The sequence below is a fragment of the Pelodiscus sinensis genome, chromosome 2, assembly GCF_052426305.1.
Source record: "Pelodiscus sinensis isolate ZL-2025 chromosome 2, ASM5242630v1, whole genome shotgun sequence".
NCBI lineage: Eukaryota > Metazoa > Chordata > Testudines > Trionychidae > Pelodiscus > Pelodiscus sinensis.
The window spans coordinates 67,023,426-67,043,593 of record NC_143053.1 but is presented as its reverse complement, the minus strand read 5'-3'; the positions used below and the strand labels follow the sequence as shown (position 1 = coordinate 67,043,593).

Below are 20,168 nucleotides of genomic sequence, written 5' to 3'. Positions count from 1 at the left end.
GCCTTCCCCAGCTCCAGGAGCAGAAGAGGTGCCCAGCCCCAGCCTCAGTTGGGATGAAGCCCAGGCAGTCCCAGGAGATTGGGGGAGCCATCCTGTGTGGTGGTAGGCCTGGGAACAAAGTGTGAGCAGGGCCAGCTGGGCAATTTGGGAATGCAGGAAGGCATTGCCTACCTCTGCATCTTATACCCATGGCGCAGGCAACCCGCAATGAATGGAAGATGGGAACAATCAGCAAGGAAAACTTCTTCTGGAGATCAGAAAGTGCAGGAGTAAGTGAAAACTGACAAAATCCAAGCAGAGTGTGAAGTGTGAAGGAAATTAAAACCGATAGTAAAACGTTCTATAGGTATATAAACAAAAAGAAAGCAAGGGAATAAGTGGGATTGCTAGACACTGAAAATGGGGTGTAGATTAAAGAAAACATAGCCATGACCTAATACTTAAAAGAATACTTTGCCTCATTTTTAATAAGAGTAATAAGCTAAGGGATAGTTGCAGAGTGACTAAGAGAAATGAAGGTATGGAAGTAGAAATTACGACATCCAAGGTAGAAGTCAAAATTAAATGGCTTTAATGGGACTAAATTTGGGGACCTGGATAATTTTATCAAAGAATATTAGACATAAGAACAGCCATACTGGGTCAGACCAAAGGTCCATCCAGCCCAGTATTCTGTCTGCCAAATGTGGCCAATTGAAAGGAACTGGCACATGAAATTGCAAACCCAGTAGCAGTGATTACAAATGAATCCATAAACTCATTGGTCATACTCTCTGACTAATTGCTAGTACAATACGTGTATTTAAGAAAGGGAAATAAAGTGATCCAGGAAAGTACAGGCCCATTACTTTGACCTCAGGTATATGCAAGGGCTTGGAACAAATTTTGAAAGAGAAAGTAGTTAAAGGTATAATGATAATTGGAATAAAATACAATGAAGTTTTACAAAAGGTGGATCTTACCAGACCAACCTGTATTCTTATTTTGAGAAGAAAAAGTAAATGCAATAGATCTAATTTACTTGGATTTCAATAAGCCATTTGACCCATGGAAAATTGCTAGTGTGACAGACCCAGACTATCCATCTGCCATTCTCTGGTGGAGGGAATATATCCTGGAGCTTGGGTAAACAGCTTTCTCTTCCCTGAGTAAAAGAAGGCCAAAGTTTAAGTCCAGCATAATTAGGCAGGCATCTGGCATCAATTGGAACTTGCTAGAAGCCATAGGCTAATTAAACACTTGCAGCCACTTTAAAAGGTCTCCCCCCAGGCAAGGAAAGGGGGAAGGAAAAGAGCCAAGGATAGGAAGTAGGGTTGCCAAGTATCCGGTATTGGACCAGACAGCTTCTGCAGCTTCTGTCCAGTAAAAAACCCGGAAAATACCGGACATTTAAAATGTCCGGTATTTTCTGTTTTTCTCAGGGCTCAGCTTGCTGTCTCCCCAGCAGCACCTGGTAACAAGTTTTTGGCTTTTTTTTTTTTTTTTTTTTTTGTGCTCAACAATTTTTTTTTTCTGTTTGGTATTTTTGTGAAGCTATCAGGCAACTCTAATAGGAAGAAGGAAGTGCTATGTGGGGGAGCTGTGTGGGTGTGAGCAGAGGACTGATGAGCAGGTATCAAATTGGGGAAGTGGACCAGGAAAAAGCTGCCAGATTGCAAGAGGCAGTAACCCTGCTTGTTGCCGCTGCCTTAGGGTGCCTGGGCTAGAACCCAGAGGAGTGGGTGGACCTGGGTTCCTCCCAACCTCCCTCACATTACCTTGAAAAATCTACCTTGAAAAGAGAGATCAAGACTCCAGAACTCCTAACTTATGGACTAGTCTGTGATGTGTACGGCTCACTAGGCTGTGGTTCTAAACCTGCCTCTAGTAAAAAGAAAGAGGCTATGTGGCAGGCTGCAGTGTGCCTCTGAGGCCAACACTATTGGCCAGTAGTGCGAGACCCACAGTGACTAACTGGAGCTTTGCCACACTAGTTAAATTGGAGAAGCTGGGGATCAACATAAGAAATGAAAGGTGTATAAGGAATTGATTAATGGTTAGACTACAGTCAGTCATACTGAAAGATGAATTGTCTGGCTGGAGGGCGTTTACTTCTACAGTTCCTCAGGGATCGGTCTTGGGACCAATCTAATTTAGCATTTTATTAATGACCTTGACAAAAAGTAGGAGTGTATTAATAAAATTCACAGATAACACAAAGTCAGGATGTTTTGCCAACATAGAAGAGGACTCAGACTAGAACAGGGTTTCCCAACCTATGGTCGGGACCCAAATATGGGTCGCCATTACATTTCAAAAGTGTCTCTCCAGGTGGCTCTGTCCTCCCTTCTCCCCCTGTTTTGAATTGCTTTGGGTCACCAAGTCTTCCTGAATTTTCAAAATGGGTCCCCATCTGGAAAAGGCTGGGAACCGCTGTACTAAAAGAACTGAAGGGCCTTGAATATTAGAGTAATCAAAATGGGAAGAAATTCAATAGTATAAATTGCAAAGTTATATTCTTAGGGATTAAAAATGAGATTTTTTTTTGCTATAAACTTGGGAATTATTAATTGAAAGTGACAGAGGACAAGACAGATCTGGCTGCGTTGTTTGATCACAAGCTGACTATGAGCTGCCAGTGTGATGCAGCAATGAAAAAGGCTAATGAAATTCTAGGATGCATTGGGCGAGGTATTTCCCAATAGAGGTAGGGAAGTATTATACAAGGCACTGATGTGACCTCCTCTAGGGTACTTCACACAGTTCTGTTCTCCCATGTTCAAGAAAGATGAATTCAAACTGGAACTGGTGCAGAGAACTGTTGGATAATCAGAGGAATGGAAAACTTACCTGAGAAGAGAAGACTCAAGGAGCTTAGCTTGTTTAGCCTAAACCAAAAAAGTCAGAGTGGGAAACATGATCAGTCTCTATGAATACATCAGAGGGATAAATACTAGTGAGGGTGAGGAGCTGTGAAAGTTGCATGCCAATGTGAACACAAGAACAGCTGGATACAAATCGGCCCTCAACAAGTTTAGGCTTGAAATTAGATAAAGGTTTCTAATCATCAGAGGAGTGAAGTTCTGGAACAGCCTTCCAAGGGGATCAGTAGGGGCATAAAATACAACTGGCCTCAATACTGAGCTTGATAAGTTTATGGAGGAGATAATAGGATGAGATTGTTTACACAGGCATGTGACCTATCGACAATGCTAGTAAAAAAAATGCCCAATATCTGGCGATAGGGCACTAGAGGGGTGGGCTATTAATTTCTATAGAGGATTCTTTCTCAGGTGTCTGGCTGGTAGGTCTTGCAGACATGGTCAGGGTCCAACTCATCTGTATTTGGGGTCAGGAAGAAATTTCTCCCCCCAGATAAGATTGGCAGAGACCCTGAGGTTTATTGTCTTCCTCAGCAACATGCAGTACCCCACCCCTCACTTGCTAATTTAAACTAGAGTAAATGGTGGGTGTTTATTGGTCTATTACAGAGGAGGGTGAGAGAGATTGTGTGGCTTGCAATCTGCAGGAGGTCAGATTAGATGATCGTGATGTCCTCTGATCATCCTAGCAGTTCTCTGAATCAGTTCCAGTATGAATTCATCTTTCTTGAACATGGGAGACCAGAACTGCTCAAAGAGTTTGAGTACTTTGGGATGTTCCAGAGATTCTTATAGGGACTAACACATATCACTGCTGCAATGTCACTAATTCAAATGAGAAAAAGCAAGGTAATAAGCAGTTAAAACATTCAACTCCTCATCTATTTCTCAATCTTAGCTAATCCCTTTTAACCACCCACAGCCTGCATATCTTTACATTCAGCCTGAACAACCAATGGGCTGCCTTAATTTCAACCACAAGTGTCAATTTAAAAATAAGCACTTAAACATATGTACATTTCAGTTCTCCAATTTCTATATACAATTATGTAGCAACTTTCCAAACAATTGCTAGAATATAGATTACATTTTCACTTAAGCTTTTTTCATAAACGTGAAGGAAAAATAGATGCCAACATCCACCATTTGTAATCTGACACAATCTTATTTACCAACACCAAAGGAACCACTACCCAGCTCTGTACAATATAATGTGTGGAAGCCACCACCAATACAATCTTGATTATCGAAACACATACAAATATAACCAATAAACATAGTCAGAGTTCAAGGGTGACTGGTGGAGCAGGGAATGAAGGTAAGTAAGGTTGAGATGAGGAAATGATAAAAGGAACATAGCTCGGTAGTTTACTGGTTTAGTGGTGATCTTCCTTGCTTTTTACAGTTTTGGGTGGGCTATACTTTAACTTAAAAAGTTAATGAAGTTTTTTTTTTGAGGAAGATGCACACTGCACTGTATGAATTCAGATTCATTTTCTGATTTGCCATTGGATTTTGTCCACCCTAACATGCATGTTTTCTTGATCAGCATTCTCTTTTGGGTCACTCATTTTTCAAAATGAATTAGAGAAATAAAACACATAAAAATGTGTTTTATGTCACCAAAATAATTGTGTAAGGTGTGTATACTTCAGCTAACTTTTTATTATTATTATTTCACAGTTGACTGTTGATGATATTGGCTCTGTAACAAAAGTTTCCTTTGTGTTATCTGGCCCAAGTTTAGAAAGAGGAATTAAACTTCACAAGGTATTTCACATAAATTACATTTTTTCTGGATGCTTCTTGCTTAATAACAATAGAAAAATACCTATCAGAAGTGCATTACCTTATACAATGTAGATCATTTCTTTGTAATGCAAGAATACTGTTGATTAGGTTGTGTTAGAAAGAGAAGTTGAAATTCTGGCTCCATAAAAGTCAAAATTTTGCCATTGAATTCAGTGGAGCCAAAATCCACCCTCCATCCCCACAGAATATAGTAAATCAATTGCTATTTGCTGAGTCCTATACTTAGTGAGTACATCAATATTACAAAATCCACTATTCTCCATTGGTGCATAATTTTAGCAGCTATAGAGGCCCTTCATGAAAAAAATGACTGAGGTCTGATCGGTGTGTCCCCAATTCAGAAAAGCATCAAGCCAATGTATAAATCAATCTCTATTGAGGGTAATAGGTGCACAAGTGGCAATAGTTCAAATTTTAAAATTTCCTAAAAGTCTCTTCAAAAACGCACTTTCAGGCTAAGACCAAGCATAGATTATTTCAATTTAAAGGGAAAAAATAGACTCGTGAACAACGAAAATGTCAGATTATAATGAAGGCTCAACATAATCTTTACTATAATAATTAATGCCAAAGGAATAGGATGAGTTTTTCAAAAAAAAGTGTTAAATGCCCAATTCTTATTGAAGAGAATTGACGTTTAAGAAGTGGATAAAACTGAAGTGAATTAAGGCTATGTCAGTTCTGAATGAGTGTTCAGACCAGGGTTTAAAGCAGTTTAAATAATCCACTTTAAATTCCCCCCTTAATTAATTTGGATTAATTTTCCTGAATGTCCCACGTTCAGCCTACACTACAAAGTTAGGCCAACATAAAATATGTCTTATGTCAACCTAGTTGTACATGTGTCTACACTTAAGCTAGCCTCCCACTGATGTAAGTGCCCCATTACAGCACTGCAGTACCATCACCTGCTCAAGTGGTGTAGGGTTGTGGTTGATGTATTAAGGTCAATGCACAGCAAGTGTATTCTGCACCTGCTGAGCCAGCAACAGAATCTTTCTTTGATGCTCTTGAGATGGCTGATGTAGAGTTTCATGAATCAAGGGGAAAAGAAGTAGGGTGAGTGCCCCAGGATTACTACTGGTATTTCAACATATATTGCCAATTGTAATCTGCTGTCAGGAAAGAATCCTTGCTTACAGATTCTGAAAAAGTTCTGTGATCTTAAAGATGCGAATGTCATGCACCGTCCCTAACCAGCCAACGTTGATGTTGATGAAGTGTCCCTAGTGATCTACCAATTCTTGGTGCACTTTGTGACAAGGTGATCTGGTACCAGAATAGTGAGATGCTTGCCATCTATTGTTCCACCACATTTTGGAAACCCCACTGCTTCAAATCTATCCACTATGTCCTGCACATTGCTGAGAATAACAGACGTATGTAGCAGGAGATGGTTAACTTCCCTGCATATTTGCATGACAATGCACCCCACAGTGGATTTTTTATCTCCAAAATGTTTTCCACAGACCAGTCATAATACATCCTTGCAAGTTTCTACAGTGCAATTGCTATTCATGTCTCTGCTGTCAGTGCAGTTCTCATTTTTGCTGTCTATGCTCTGGTGGGTTGGAGCAAGCTTGGCACACAGCTCTAGAAATATGGTTTTGCACATCCCAGAGTTTGGAAACCATACTCATTATCCCAAATCTGCATTATGATGTGATTCCATCCATCACCGCTCATTTATCAGACCAGGAATCGGCACACTACCATGTGCAGCTACTCCATAAATGCTACCAATACTTTTGAATTTGTTCTTGCTGCGTACAACATTCATCTGTCTTCCAAGGTGTCATCGTGTTCCCTAGTCATCCATCCAATCGTTCTTGTGGAGGATCATGCAATGCTTATGACAGTAGTGCAGAGCTATGCTGACTTCAGGCTTCTCTCAGAGATGGTGGATAGCAAAGAGGGATGTGGGTGTGTGTGGAACTTGCAATCTGGGAAGTTGACTGCTGTCACCTATGCATCATTTGTTCCTTCCCCAATGTTTGCATTGCCAAACATTTCCAACAGACAGTGCACTGGATGATAGCGTGTTGCACACTGGGATACCTACACATGGTGCACCACATTATACTCAGACACAAGCACTCTTGGTGCTCAGCACCAACACAAGGAGTCAAGTATGCACACACACAAGCGATATACTGCGGCAGCTTTATGACAATGTAACTTACGTTAACCAAAGTTTGTAATGTAGACATGCCCCCAAAGTAGATAAATCCTTGTAGTGTAGCTATGACTCCTTACTTGCCTAATTCCCATAGAAGTCCTGATGACTTTCAAAGGAGGCTGAACACCTAACCCCTATAAACGCCTTTGAAAATCCCAGCTATAATGTATGCAATATCAGCATCAAGCATCAGATGAACCAAAGGCAGAAGAAATATAAACAGTTAATGTACAAATATGTTGACTCACTACAGGGATATTAATACTTCCCTACCTCACAAGGATGTTGTGAGGATAAATATATTAAATAGGGGGAAGCACTTTGAGACCTACTGATGAAAAGCACTTGAAAAGGTCAGTAATAGTCGCAACGGAACATCTCCCTTAATGCCATTGGACAAATATATATATACAGATAGGCCTGCTGTAGCTTAACAGTTTCTAGAAATCCTGAAACAGCAGTTTCTAGTATCTGGATTTAGGCCCTGATCTTTCATATGGATTCATTCAGAGGGTCTTTATGTCTCTACGAAACCTCATTAAAGTGTTTATTTAGGATCACCCAGTTACATGATTTGCAGTAGCTATTTCTCATCATGATAAACTAGGCATTATTTATACATAAAATATTTTGTATTAATTTATTTTAAATGACTGGCAGAAATATCAATTTTTATTGGAGGGTAATATGAAAATATTTCATAAAAATGTGATAATTCTCTTCTTCTGCCTGCAGCTTCGGCTAAAAGACCTAGACACTAAGCAAGAACTGGGCTTTTACAGTGCAGACCAGTGGCTTTTTAAAGAAGATGGGTCAGAGACTGTCACAGAACTAGCAGCAGTCAGACCAGACAAGACACCACTCCGGGGTATGCTGCTGAACCAAGGCACAAGCAAAAAATGTTTTCTAAAGTGAATCAATTAGAATAAACATAATGATGGGAAAGATTATAAAATATTTTAGAAAAGTCATTCCCAGTTGCTTTTGACATCCTTGATTAAAGTACTTGTGTGAAAAGCTGGATTTTTAACAAAGCCTAAGAAGGCTTAACAATGGTTAACTGTTGTCCTCTTTGAAGCAAATACCATGTATTTATTTAATGTTTCCACTACATCAAAAGCCAAGTCGAACACTGAGAATATAGAGGGCCACACTAGTGCAATCCCGGTGAAATAATTGGCACTATGTCAACTTATGTCACTTGGGGACCTGGTTCCTTTAATTTAAAATACATGCTAAAATGATGATTGAAAACTGCATGGACAAACAAAAGATTGAGAGTTTTACATTTAAGGACAAAAGTCTGAAATTCTGGCCAATATGTGTCTCAATATGTTTATATTTGGATTGTCATCCAATCGATGTGCTGTAGGAATAGAAATACACACAGAATTTAATAACAAGTAGTCCTGTGGCACCTTAGAGTCTAACAAAAATATATAGGATCATGAACTTTCATGGATGAATCCCACTTCATCAGATGTGTTGCATCTCATCTGATGGAAGTGGGTTTTGCCCACAAAAGCTCATGATTTTATGTATTTTGGTTAGTCTCTGAGGGTACATCTACACGGCATGCTTGTTTTGAAATAAGCTATTCCATAATAGTTATTACAGAATAGCTTATTTCAAAATAAGCATGCCGTGTAGATGCTTATTTTGCTTATTAAAAACCAAAATAGCTATTACGGAATAGCTTATTTTGAAATAGCACATCTATACTACAGGGAAACCTCAAAATTAGTCCAAGGCAGGCTTCCCTAATGTAGACATACTATCTTGATTTAGAGCCCTGGGAGGAATAACTTAGAATGGCCATGGTGAGGGCTATTTTGAAGTAGCAGTGGAGCATCTACACACAACTTATTGCAAAAGAGCTATTTTGGAATAGGTACTATTCCTCATAGAATGAGGTTTACAGATTTCAATATAAGCCATCCGTTATTTCGAAATTATTTTGAAATAACGGAATGGCTGTGTAAATGCTCAAATACCTCTATTTATCTCGAAATACCTCTAGTTATCTTGAAATAACGGTGTAGTATAGGCACATCCTGAGGTACCACATGATCACTTGTTTTTAATATGAGTGTTATTTTAAAACTCGGTTTTAAGTGTATTTTATACAGTATTTAAAAGGAGAAAAAGTCTCATTCCTTAAACATTATGAACAAAAGTCTACTCCATCCAAACATTAAAGGTTGTTTCTTCTCCTATTCAGTTCAAAGCTGGACAGGACGTAAAATTAGATGTTTGGAGTATACTACAGTATTCAGATCTACCCAGAAGTAATACATACTTGGTTAAAAAATGTTCTTGTTATACTGCCTAATGGAAAAATCATGCCAGATGATAATTATTGTCTGTAGTGAATAATATTAATGCTTATCAATGTAAATAGTTGAACTCCTTCCCCAGACCAAATTAATTGGTAGTGGCATACATTAGCTAACTGATAGGTTAATACTGAATGCAGCTAGAACAATAAGTGGAATATTTTTGTTGTTAATATTGTGTTTTTCTTTCATAAAATGTTGCTATAGTGAGCAAGTTCCAACTGGAATTGAGGTCTGTATTCATTATAAAGAGAATTTGGGCCTGATTCCAAACCTATTGAAGATAGTGAGTAGCTTTCAACTCACTTTAGTGGGCATTGAAACAGTCTTTCAATAACTAAGGGATTTTTTCTTCTGAATATGAACATGAGCTCTGACATTCATTCGTAAAGAACATCTAGGTTAACATTTTTAACACTGTAACATGCAATTGAGAAGTATTTACCAAGCTGAATTATTTGGATGGAAAATGTGATACACACTAATATCATAATAATTCACAGTAGTCAGGGTCAAGGGAAGATTTTATTAGGGAGTGATGAGCAATGGCAGGCTTTTAAAGAACTGGGAAAGATAGGATCAATTAATATTCATTTTATCCTATAACCTTTCAGTTTATTTGCATACTTGGCATAGATTTTTATTAACAGTTTATTTATTTATTTTTCACTGTAGAAGTTCTTTACTCAGTCAGTGTTCACACGGGAATATTACCTGCATCAGGAACAGATACAGATGTCTTTATCACAATATTTGGAGAGAATGGAGACACCAGCAAAAGAAAACTTAGGCATTCAAGGTCACATGCAAGTTTTGAAAGAGGTCAGGTTAGTATGGATTTTCTTTCTTTCTTTCGTTCTTTAGATTCAGTACAAGTTTGAGGTGTAAATCAGTATTGTGGTGTACGTAGGAATTTGTCAGTCTGTTCCGAAATCTAAAGACACAGCAAGAACTTTAGTAAAGATACTATGTTGAGCCCAGCAGAAGTTACAAATCAATGCCAGTCACATGCTAACAGCAGATATTTTAGATCCACATGCATGCCAGTTTAAGAATAATGCCAGTAATAGCGAGCAGTTTAAAACCATGAATTTCTAGTAAAATATGACAACAGCTGAAGATGAACCATAGGTAGGAGGCTGGGATTCTCCCCTAACAATTAACATATCTATACTAGGTGCTATCCAATATTTAGAAACCACTTAACTGAGATGTGTTCATTATGTGTTAGTTTAGTTAGGGCCATTAAGGTCTTATCTATGCTAAGAAAATGCATCATGTCAGAAAAAATATTAACATGTTTTAACTAACACAATATAAAATATTGTTGTTACCAAGAGAAAAAGTTAATTACCTGATCTTTATGAAACTCATGCAAGATGGGTGAGGTCCCAGAGGACAATAGAAGGGCAAAAATAGTACATACATTTACAAAGAAGAACAAGGAAGAGTTGGAGCAAAATGCAGGACAATGTAGCACTTTAAAGACTAACAAGATGGTTTATTAGATGATGAGCTTTCGTGGGCCAGACCCACTTCCTCAGATCAAATAGTGGAAGAAAGTAGTCACCACCATATATACCAAAGGATACAATTAAAAAAATGAACAAATATGAAAAGGACAAATCACATTGCAGAACAGGAGGGGGATGCGGGGGGGGGGGGGAGAAGGAAGGTAAGTGTCTGTGAATTGATGATATTAGCGGTAGGGAGAGTGGGATGTTTGTGAGTTAATGGTATTAGAGGTGATAATTGGGGAAACTATCTTCGTGATGGGTGAGATAGTTCAAGTGTTTGTTGAGTCCTTTTTGGAAAGTGTCGAATTTTAACATGAATGACAGTTCAGAGGATTCCCTTTCAAGTGCAGATGTAAAAGGTCTTTGAAGCAGAATGCAGGTGGTTAAGTCATTGAGAGAGTGTCCTTTCTGGCTAAAATGGCAAGAAACTGTTTTTTCTTTGTGATCTTGTCTGATATCTGTTTTGTGGGCATTAATCCTTTGGCGAAGTGTCTGAGATGTTTGTCCAATGTACATAGCAGACGGGCACTTTCGGCACATGATAGCATAGATTATATTTCTGGATGCGCAGGAATATGTGTTCTTGATCTTATAACTCACTTGGTTAGGTCCAATAATGGTATCAGCAGAATGAATATGTGGACAAAGCTGGCAACGGGGTTTGTTGCAAGGGAAGGTACCAGGGTTGGTATTAGTGTGGTATGTCCTGTGGTGATTGGTAAGAATCATCTTGAGGTTAGGTGGTTGTCTATAGGAGACTATGGGTCTGTCTCCCAGAGCCTCTTTGAGTATGGTATCCTGTTCCAGTATAGGCTGTAGTTTATTGATAATGTGTTGGACAGGTTTAAGTTGGGGGTTGTAGGTGATGACAAGTGGTGTTCTATTGTTGGTTTTCTTGGGTCTGTCTTGAAGTAGATGGTTTCTAGGTATTCGTCTGGCTCTTTTAATTTGCTTTTTTATTTCTCTGGGTGGGTAGTTGAGGTTTATAAATGCTTGGTAGAGATCCTGAAGCTTCTGGTCTCTGTCAGTGGGATTAGAGCAGATGCGGTTGTATCGAAGGGCTTGGCTATAGACGATGGATCGTGTGGTGTGTTCTGGATGGGAGCTGGAAGCATGTAGGTAACTGTATGAGTCGGTGGGTTTTCTGTAGAGAGTGGTGTCTAATTTTCCATTGTTGATTTGTACTGTGGTGTCCAGGAAGTGGATCTCTCGTGTAGAATGGTCCAGGCTGAGGTTGATGGTGGGGTGTAGGTTGTTGAAATCTCTGTGGAATATCTCCAGTGTTTCTTGGCCATGCATCCAGATCATAAAGATGTCATCGATGTACCGTAGGTAGAGGAGGGGTGAAAGGGGACAGGAGTTGAGGAAATGTTGTTCTAGGTCAGCCATTAAGATGTTAGCATACTGTGGGGCCATGCGTGTACCCATGGCTGTGCCGCTGATCTGGAGGTATAAGTTGTTCTCAAACTGGAAATAATTGTGGGTGAGAACAAAGTTACATAGGTCTGCTATCAGGTTGGCAGTAGTGTCCTCTGGGATAGTGTTTCTAATTGCTTGTAATCCGTCTTCATGTGGGATGTTGGTATATAGAGCTTCTACATCCATGGTGGCAAGGATGGTATTATTGGGGAGGTTATCGATGTTTTGTAGTTTCCTTAGGAGTTATAAACCAGTGAACCTGACATTAATAACTGGAAAGACACTGGCACAAATTATTAAACAATCAGTTCATAAGCACCTGAAGGTAATAGTGTTATAAGAAATAGCACAGACCACAGATCATAGAACAAATCATGCCAAACCAACCTAACTTTCTTCTTTGTCAGGCTTATTGAATGAAGGGAAATGGTACATATGACATATCTTGATTTTAGAAGGACTTTGGATACAGTCCCACATACATTTTCATAAAAAAACTAGGGAAATGTGGCCTAGATGAAATTACTATAAAGGTACAAACCTGAAAGATCCTGCATTTGAACAATTTCTGGGTGAATTTCTGCCTCTTGAAAGTTTCTAAGAATTTGCAACAATTAACCTGGAGGAAAGCCTCAACTGCAAAAAAAGAACTAGGTATGTTCATGGACTATCAATGGCTATTGGCCAAAATAGTCAGGGACACAACCCCATAGTCTGGATGTCCCTAAACCTCTGATTGTCAGAAGTTAGGACAGGATGATGGAATGGATGACTTGATAGTTGCCTTGTTCTGTTCATTCCCTCTAGGACTGGCCACTGTCAGAAGACAGGATATTGAGTTAGATGGACCTTCATCTGACCCAGTATGGCCATTCTTGTGTTCTTATTTACATGTACTTGGAGAGATCAGACAAAGTGGTTCCCTCAAGCTCTGATTTTTAATTTGCAATAGTCAGGGTCAAGGAAAGGTTTTATTAGGGAGTGAGCAGTGGCAGGCTTTAAAGAACTGGGGAAGATACGGTGAAAAGCTGTTAATAAGAATGCCTGCTATGTAGGACATGAAGTTGGAGTGACAGGCAAAGCTGGCTGGAACTTGAAATTTATACTCTATAGAAAATTCTGACATTTAGAAAGAACTCTCAACTCCAGCTTTAGGGGCTCCTATTGGGCTACACCTGTGAAGTTGGGGGCAACCTGGGGAGTCTCCAGGTACTGGAGTCTCTATTGGGATTTGGAGAGCTAAGATGCCCCAAGAGTCCTGGCTCCAGTTGGGACGTAGCAGTGCCAGCATCCAGCTGTGATGCAAGGATTCAAGAAACCAGAAAAGCCCCATCTCAAAGCAGCAAGCTGGGGTTCTCAGGGTTTCCAGGCCCTTCTACAGAGCCAGGAGCCCATACATTGAAAACTCCTGTTGGGTTGTCACCTCTGAGGGTCAAAAAACCAGGACATGAGGTCAGGACTAAAAGAGAGGGGGTGGGGTCAGTGCTGATTGCTCACTACACATCCTGAAAGTTCTACCATTTAAAATGGCAATACACTGAGGGCAGAACACTGAGCCATCAATGGACCAAGCACACCCAGGCCTGGCCTTGCTTTATGGGTCCTCTATACTCATTTTCCCCCAGCGCTCCCAACAACCAAGGCATGATGAGAATATCTGGGTTTCCTCATCCCCCACCTCCCTGAAGCAGTGCCCTGCTCCAACTAGGGATGTTTGATGCCATTTAATTTAATAATCATGTAAGCACACCAAAATTAATCAATTACATGATTGTTCAGTTGTCCCTGGGGGCAGGGCCAGCAACCAATGACCTTCTGGCCCCACTCCTGGGGAGCCCCCTGCCACCTCACACTGCTGTCTTGGATGCAGTAGGTGTACGATGGCAGGCAGGAGCCGGACTGTGAGAGGCTCCTGCCTGCCACCCAGTGCTGCTGCCTCTGATACAACATCAGGGGTGCTAGCAGAGGCAGCATCTCAGGATGCCAGCAGTCCCTGTATTTAGAGGCCTGAGCTCCTTGCAGACAGAAGCTGCGCCAGCATCCTATGGAGCAGCCCCTGTCTGTGAGTGGCCCAAGCTCCCTGCAGACAGGGGCTGCTCCAGCATCCTGCCTCCCCACCACACACTGCTGCCTCTGATGCGGGGTGGAGGGAGGCAGCTCTGCAAAGCCAGTGCTCATGGAGAGCTAGCATTTAAGCCAGCTCCTACAGCCCCCCCCCCCCATAGCTGCCTCTGTGGCTCCCCTCACGTAATGGCTCCGGCTTAACCTCCGCACTCCTGTCTCTGATAGAGAGGCAGCAGCACAGTAGGTAAGCAGCTCCTCAGGAGCCAATATCCATGGGGAGCTGGCTTCCCATGTGTACTGGTTCCTGCCTGCCCCACCCCACCTTCTGTATTGCTGCCTCTCTATTAGAGGCAGCAGTGTGGAGAGAAGCAGGTGGCTCTGTGGAATCCAGTGCTCATAGAGAGCTGGCTTAAAAGCTGGCTCTCTCCCCCCCCCCTCCGGGCATCAACTCATGCCTCCAACCTTGATGCCTCTAATACATAGGCAGCAATGGGTGTGTGTGTGTGTGTGTAGTCATTTGGATCAATCCATGAGCCTAGGCTTATGGGTTAATCATTTAAATGACTATATGCTAACATGCCTAGCCCCAACCATCCCACTCTGAGGTGGGACATGCTCCCTTCCGCTCCCAGGGCACAGATTCAGCAAACCAAGGGTGACCCCTTGTAAGGAGAGGGAAGTGAAAAAAACAGGGACTTTTAATATCTTATTAAGGTTTCTAGATTTCCTGGGATGGCTTCCTCAAAAAAAGAGACAATTGTGTGAAATCATGGACAGGAGGCAATTGCTGAGTTTTGTCAGAACATTTCTGACCAGTTCTAGTGACAGGTCAGAGCAAAAAGAGGTATAAAGAGAACAGGAAGTTTTCTGAAAGGACAGGATTATATCACCTATGTCCTTGGAAAAGGTGGGATTGAGAGGAGTAGAAGGGGAAATTACAAAAGTGTTGATGGCAAACTAGAGCAATAATAGAGAAAAGGAAAGAAAGAAGTGAATTCACCATACTTGGCTGACTAAAAGGCAATGCTGGGCAAGCTGAGTAGATGAGTGGAGAAGAGAATGGTTTGAAAGATGCAGCAAGGATGCACCATTGGAAATGAAGACTGAAGAACAGTCATTTGTAAAATACAAAGGAATTAAATGAGCTACCAATAACAAATTTCTTTTATAACTGCATGCTAAAATAAGTTAAATGAATTGAATTAAACTGCAGAAAGTAAAGCTAGTTTATATTTACGTAAGTAATTATCTTTCTAGCTAACTGATCTCACTAGTTTAATGGGTTAAATGAGTGGGAAATTATCATTTTGCCTAGCTCAAACTGAATCTAAATAAGGCAAACTAATTTAAATAAAATGATTTTGGTTTTCATCAATTACACTTCCAATGAAGTGTATAATACAGATCTGAATGTCTTTATGCAGGAAAAAAATAAAATAACAAAAAAAGAAGGATAATGGCATAAGACAAAAGTATATTCTTGGTAATGCTGAGGAAGCGGGTAATTTAGAGCATTTTGATGAGAATTCATTTATTAACAATGGGTGATTGTGACCACTGTTGTCTAATGACTATGAATTATTGCCACAAAGAATGAAGATAATGATAGGCCTCCAGCTGAAAAGAGTTAGCAGTGAAGTAACATGAATAATACCAGCACAGGCTAGTTTCTATAAGTTAAGGGTCATATACATTGTCAAGAAAATGAATTTTGTCTTGATATGGCAAAAAAAATATTAAAATATGATTTAATGCTCCCATAAAGTTATTTATATGTTCACCTCAACTCCTATTTTAGGCCTCTTATGCATTACACTAAGGGCTGTACTTTGCCATGGTAACTGTTTGGAGAAGATCAAGGATATGTCGAGGCAAAATTAGCAAAAGTCCTAAAAAGTGTGGTAGGAATAACAATTGATGTTTCCTCTTTCTGAGCACATTGTAGGGAATAATCCCCACTCATAGGAATATGTATTAGCAGGACTAATTGTGTTAAAAAAAATCATTCCCTGTAATGTTTTCTGGACTTCTTGTGTTACCCTGCCTAGTGGTACAGTGATTGGCAACAAGTAAAATGATAGCGTCTGCTTCTACTATCCATCTGTTTTTTTAATGACACCCACACACATGCCCATATATCCACCCTCCCACACACATTTTCTCACAGAACACATTCATGCTCTTTCTTGCATTATTTAATTCATCCCATCATGCACTTATGAAGCTACCATTTAGTTTTTGTTTACTGGTAGCTGTAGCAATATTTTAACAGATATCCATATACACCTAGAAAACCCACCACTTTTCATATGCCTGCTTGAACAGCCTTAGTTAGCATGGGTGGTGGGAAAACCACCAGTTCAGAGAGGCTAGCCTCTAGCCCGGCCCACTCCTTCCAGCTAAATACCATCCCCTTCTGCACAGAGCCCAGATGTCCCCCCTCTGCAGCTGCCAGACTCTCCTAACCCCAGAGCACTGAGCAAGTGCATGATCCTCTGAGCACCGGGCAGTATGCAGTCCTGCCAGTCCTTGAGTACTGGGCCAGTGCATGGTGTGTGGCACCCAGTCCTAGAGCACTGAGCAGTAAGTGACACACCAGAGCACTGGGTGTGTGGACAGAATGCAGACCCTCCCTCAGCCCTGGAGTGATGGGGAGTGCACGGTCTCCCTAGTCCTGAAGCGCTGGGCAGTTTGGTCTCAGTCCTGGCTCCAACCCGCACTGGCTAGCCCCAGCTACCCCAAATTCTAGACACTCTAGCCCCAGAACCTACAGGTTTCCCTTTCCAGAAGAGGAGCAGCCTGCTGCCAACTAGCAACACGAGGAGGCCTCTTGACTGAGCATAGGTGGGCCACAGAGGGCAGTTTGGGTAGGCACAGCCTTTTCCTGCCTATTAGTTTCACTGCCCATGTTAGTTATACTTTCTGCTGTTTGTATCATCATTTGTTTGCATAGTCACAAAAACATCATTATTTCTGTCCGGTGTTGTAGTAATGTGTCGTCTTCTCCCTTCTGGAAACTAAGGAGACTTAACGTCTACAAGACTTTGAAACTTTTTAAGACTCAAATGCCCCATTTAAGATAAAGTTCTCTTTAATTAGTGTGTCCTGGTACTGGCCTCTGACAGTCCTTTAGCCTCTATGAGTTCCATTTAGATGGTATTGGGAAAGTTGATCAGGAATGGGAGGACTGGGTCTTTTGCAACCTAATTAGCTTCCTTCTTTCTCTCCACCCAAGAAGATAGTTCCCCAGAGGGAGGGTCTCTAGTGACAGATTCTCTGTTCCTTGCAACCTGGTGGTGGATCTCTGGGTAGGGACTGAGAAAATATACATACTCAAGGACCCAAGTATTTCCTTTATAATGAGACCTCCAGATTTCAATATCAGCCTGTTATGCATATTCAATCTTGTATTGGGCCCCCAGAAAAACCAAATGATTTAATATCGCAAGGAATCCATTTTACCTAATGCAATCTTGGGAAATATTAATTAATTGTTATTAATTATGTGCATTTCACTGTGACTTGGTTTCTCATCAGGTTAATAGCTTCAGTGTGAGAGCTGCTGACCTCGGAATGTTAATCAAAGTGCTAGTTGAACACAATAGTATTGGTTATGGAGCTGGATGGTACTTGGACCAAATAACCCTACATGAATCAGATGAGAGTGATTGCCAATATGTATTCTCATGCCAGCAATGGTTAGACAGTGGAGTTGGTGATGGACGGCTGGAACGAGAGATGAGACTTCTTGGAAAAGTAAGAAATGAGAGATTGGCAGGAAATATTCAAGGTGAGATATGAAATCCTCAAAACACATTCAAACTTCTAATTTGATTGTATTTTATGTTTATTTTCCCAGGATGGGTCAATTGAGATTTAATATGCAATATGGATAGACACTAATATACGTTTATGCTGAATAGCTTCTTTTATACAAATGTGTCCCCAGTACTGTACAGAACCTGTAAATAGTTATAATGTTAAAAGAAAAAAGAGCACAAAGAGGGAGTTTAAGAAATATATGCTAAGCAGCAAATATGTTTTCAAATGAAATTTGAAAATAGATGTTGAGTTGATGAGAAAGAAAGAGGATAGATTGTTCCATATGTTGGGAAATGCAGAGCAGAAGGCTCTTGCAATACTGTCATGTGGAGAAACATGAAATATTTCTTTTAGAACATAATGTTAGTTTTACCATATGTTTACATGTTTTCCATTGGCTTTGCTGTTATTTGCATTGTATTTTCATTTAAAAAATCTGTATGTGGTTCCAGTTCTCAATGGTACTTAGCTTAGGGGTCAATGGAACCCAGAATTCTATTCAGAATTTGAAATGAACAGAAGATGAAACTTCAAGAAACAATTTGGACACTGAAAACATTTTAAGCCTTTAACCTTTTGTCATTGTACCACTGTACTTGGCTTTGTCCCATAATCTCTTTTAGAAAGAAGTAAAGTATTGATTTGGATCCATTTACGGTATCAGAATCACAAATGACAGACAAGACTCTGTGCTCAGACCTAAGCAAGCTGGACACCAAAATTGCTTCCCAAAACTGCAATGTTTTAACAAAACTTCAATTACTTTATATACATGCTGTGACTTACGGCTGTTCCTTTTTATGCTGGGTATTTTGTGTATATTAGCTGTTTTTGTTATAGACACAGGAAGCAAAATATACATCCTTCAGTTTGTGCTGCATGTCCTTGATACAGTAGGCAGTTTCTGTTATAATTTAAGGGAACATTGGAATATCAGAAAAATGTTGCTGCAGCAAAAGAAACTCAGAAGAGGTTGGAGATATGACTGTAGGTCCAGTAGTGACAAACACTGACCTCCCAAACCTCAGTGTATCCATCAATCTAGAGTTGCCATTTTTAACATAAGAAGAATCTGCTTTCTTGCTGATGGAATATAACTCCCCCCTTCCTCCAAATCCAGACTGAGAATTTTCATTAGTTCCCAAGGTCCATGACTAGTAACATTCAGTATTTCAGTAACCATACAGTCTCAAAACAACATTCCATCTGCCAATAGAGAGATAGGAAATTTTCATTTAACTCTCATTCACTTTTCATTGCTATCTTTGGATTAATTTATTCCCAGCTTTCATAAAGTTGGCTGTGTCAGCCTTAAACTTTCTCTCACTAAAGCTTATACATTTGAACTCATGGGAGCAGATCCTCAGGTGGAATAATTGGTCTAGCACATAAAGATCTAAATTAAAAAAATAATTGAATCATACGCAGTAGGGGGCCAGTCCAGGTGACAAAAAGCTCTTCAAAAGTTATGATTACTGTCATAGAAATTGTTGCCATGATAAACAGCAGGTCCACTGATGGAGGGTGGGGAACAGCAAAAGGGGAAGTTATCCCAGAACCTGATAATTCAGAGGGGCCCAGGACTCCTAACCACCACCGCCTGCTAGTGTGTCAGTGGTGACAGCCAGAGCCCTAGACCCTTTAAATGGCCATTGGAGCGCCACACTGTGCACTCTGAATAGCAATTAGGCAGGGGTGGGCAAAAGGGCCTCCACGAGCCAGATCTGGCCTACCATGCAGGTGGATTTGGCCCACAGAAGCCCTGCTGATCCCCCGCCCCCAGGCCAGTGAAGAAGGCTTTGGGCACTCTCCCGCCCCCAGACCTTAATTGGCCTGGGGGTGGGGGAGCATGCAAAACCTCCTCCCACCCTGCCAGGAGCACGTAGAGCTTGGAAGCACTGCGCGCTGCTCGCAGAGAGGGGGAGAGAGCAGAGGATGCTTCGCAAGCTCCCCCGCCCCCAGGCCAATCAGGACCCGGGGGTGGGAGAGCTGTGAGAAGCTTTCTTTGCCCTGCCCCAGCCCTGCGAGGAGCCCACAATACTTCAAAGTGCCACGTGCTCCTTGCAGGGTGGGAGGAGGCTTCCTATGCTCCCCTATCCCCAGGCCCTGATTGGCCTGGGGGTGGGGGAGCATGCCAAGCCTCTTCCAGAGCATGGGT

At 40.9% G+C, this 20,168-nt stretch overlaps 1 protein-coding gene across 2 annotated transcripts in view; it reads left to right on the top strand.

Moving 5' to 3' along the window:
• The window catches only part of RP1 (RP1 axonemal microtubule associated), a 325,691-nt gene that overhangs the window by 248,489 nt on the left and 57,034 nt on the right, over positions 1–20,168 (top strand). For both annotated transcript variants that reach the window (XM_075920696.2, XM_025183398.3), the window contains 4 exons: positions 4,545–4,631; positions 7,588–7,720; positions 9,864–10,015; positions 17,726–17,978. In XM_075920696.2, coding sequence (XP_075776811.2) covers positions 4,545–4,631; positions 7,588–7,720; positions 9,864–10,015; positions 17,726–17,978 — 625 coding nt within the window. The remainder of the gene's footprint in view (positions 1–4,544; positions 4,632–7,587; positions 7,721–9,863; positions 10,016–17,725; positions 17,979–20,168) is intronic.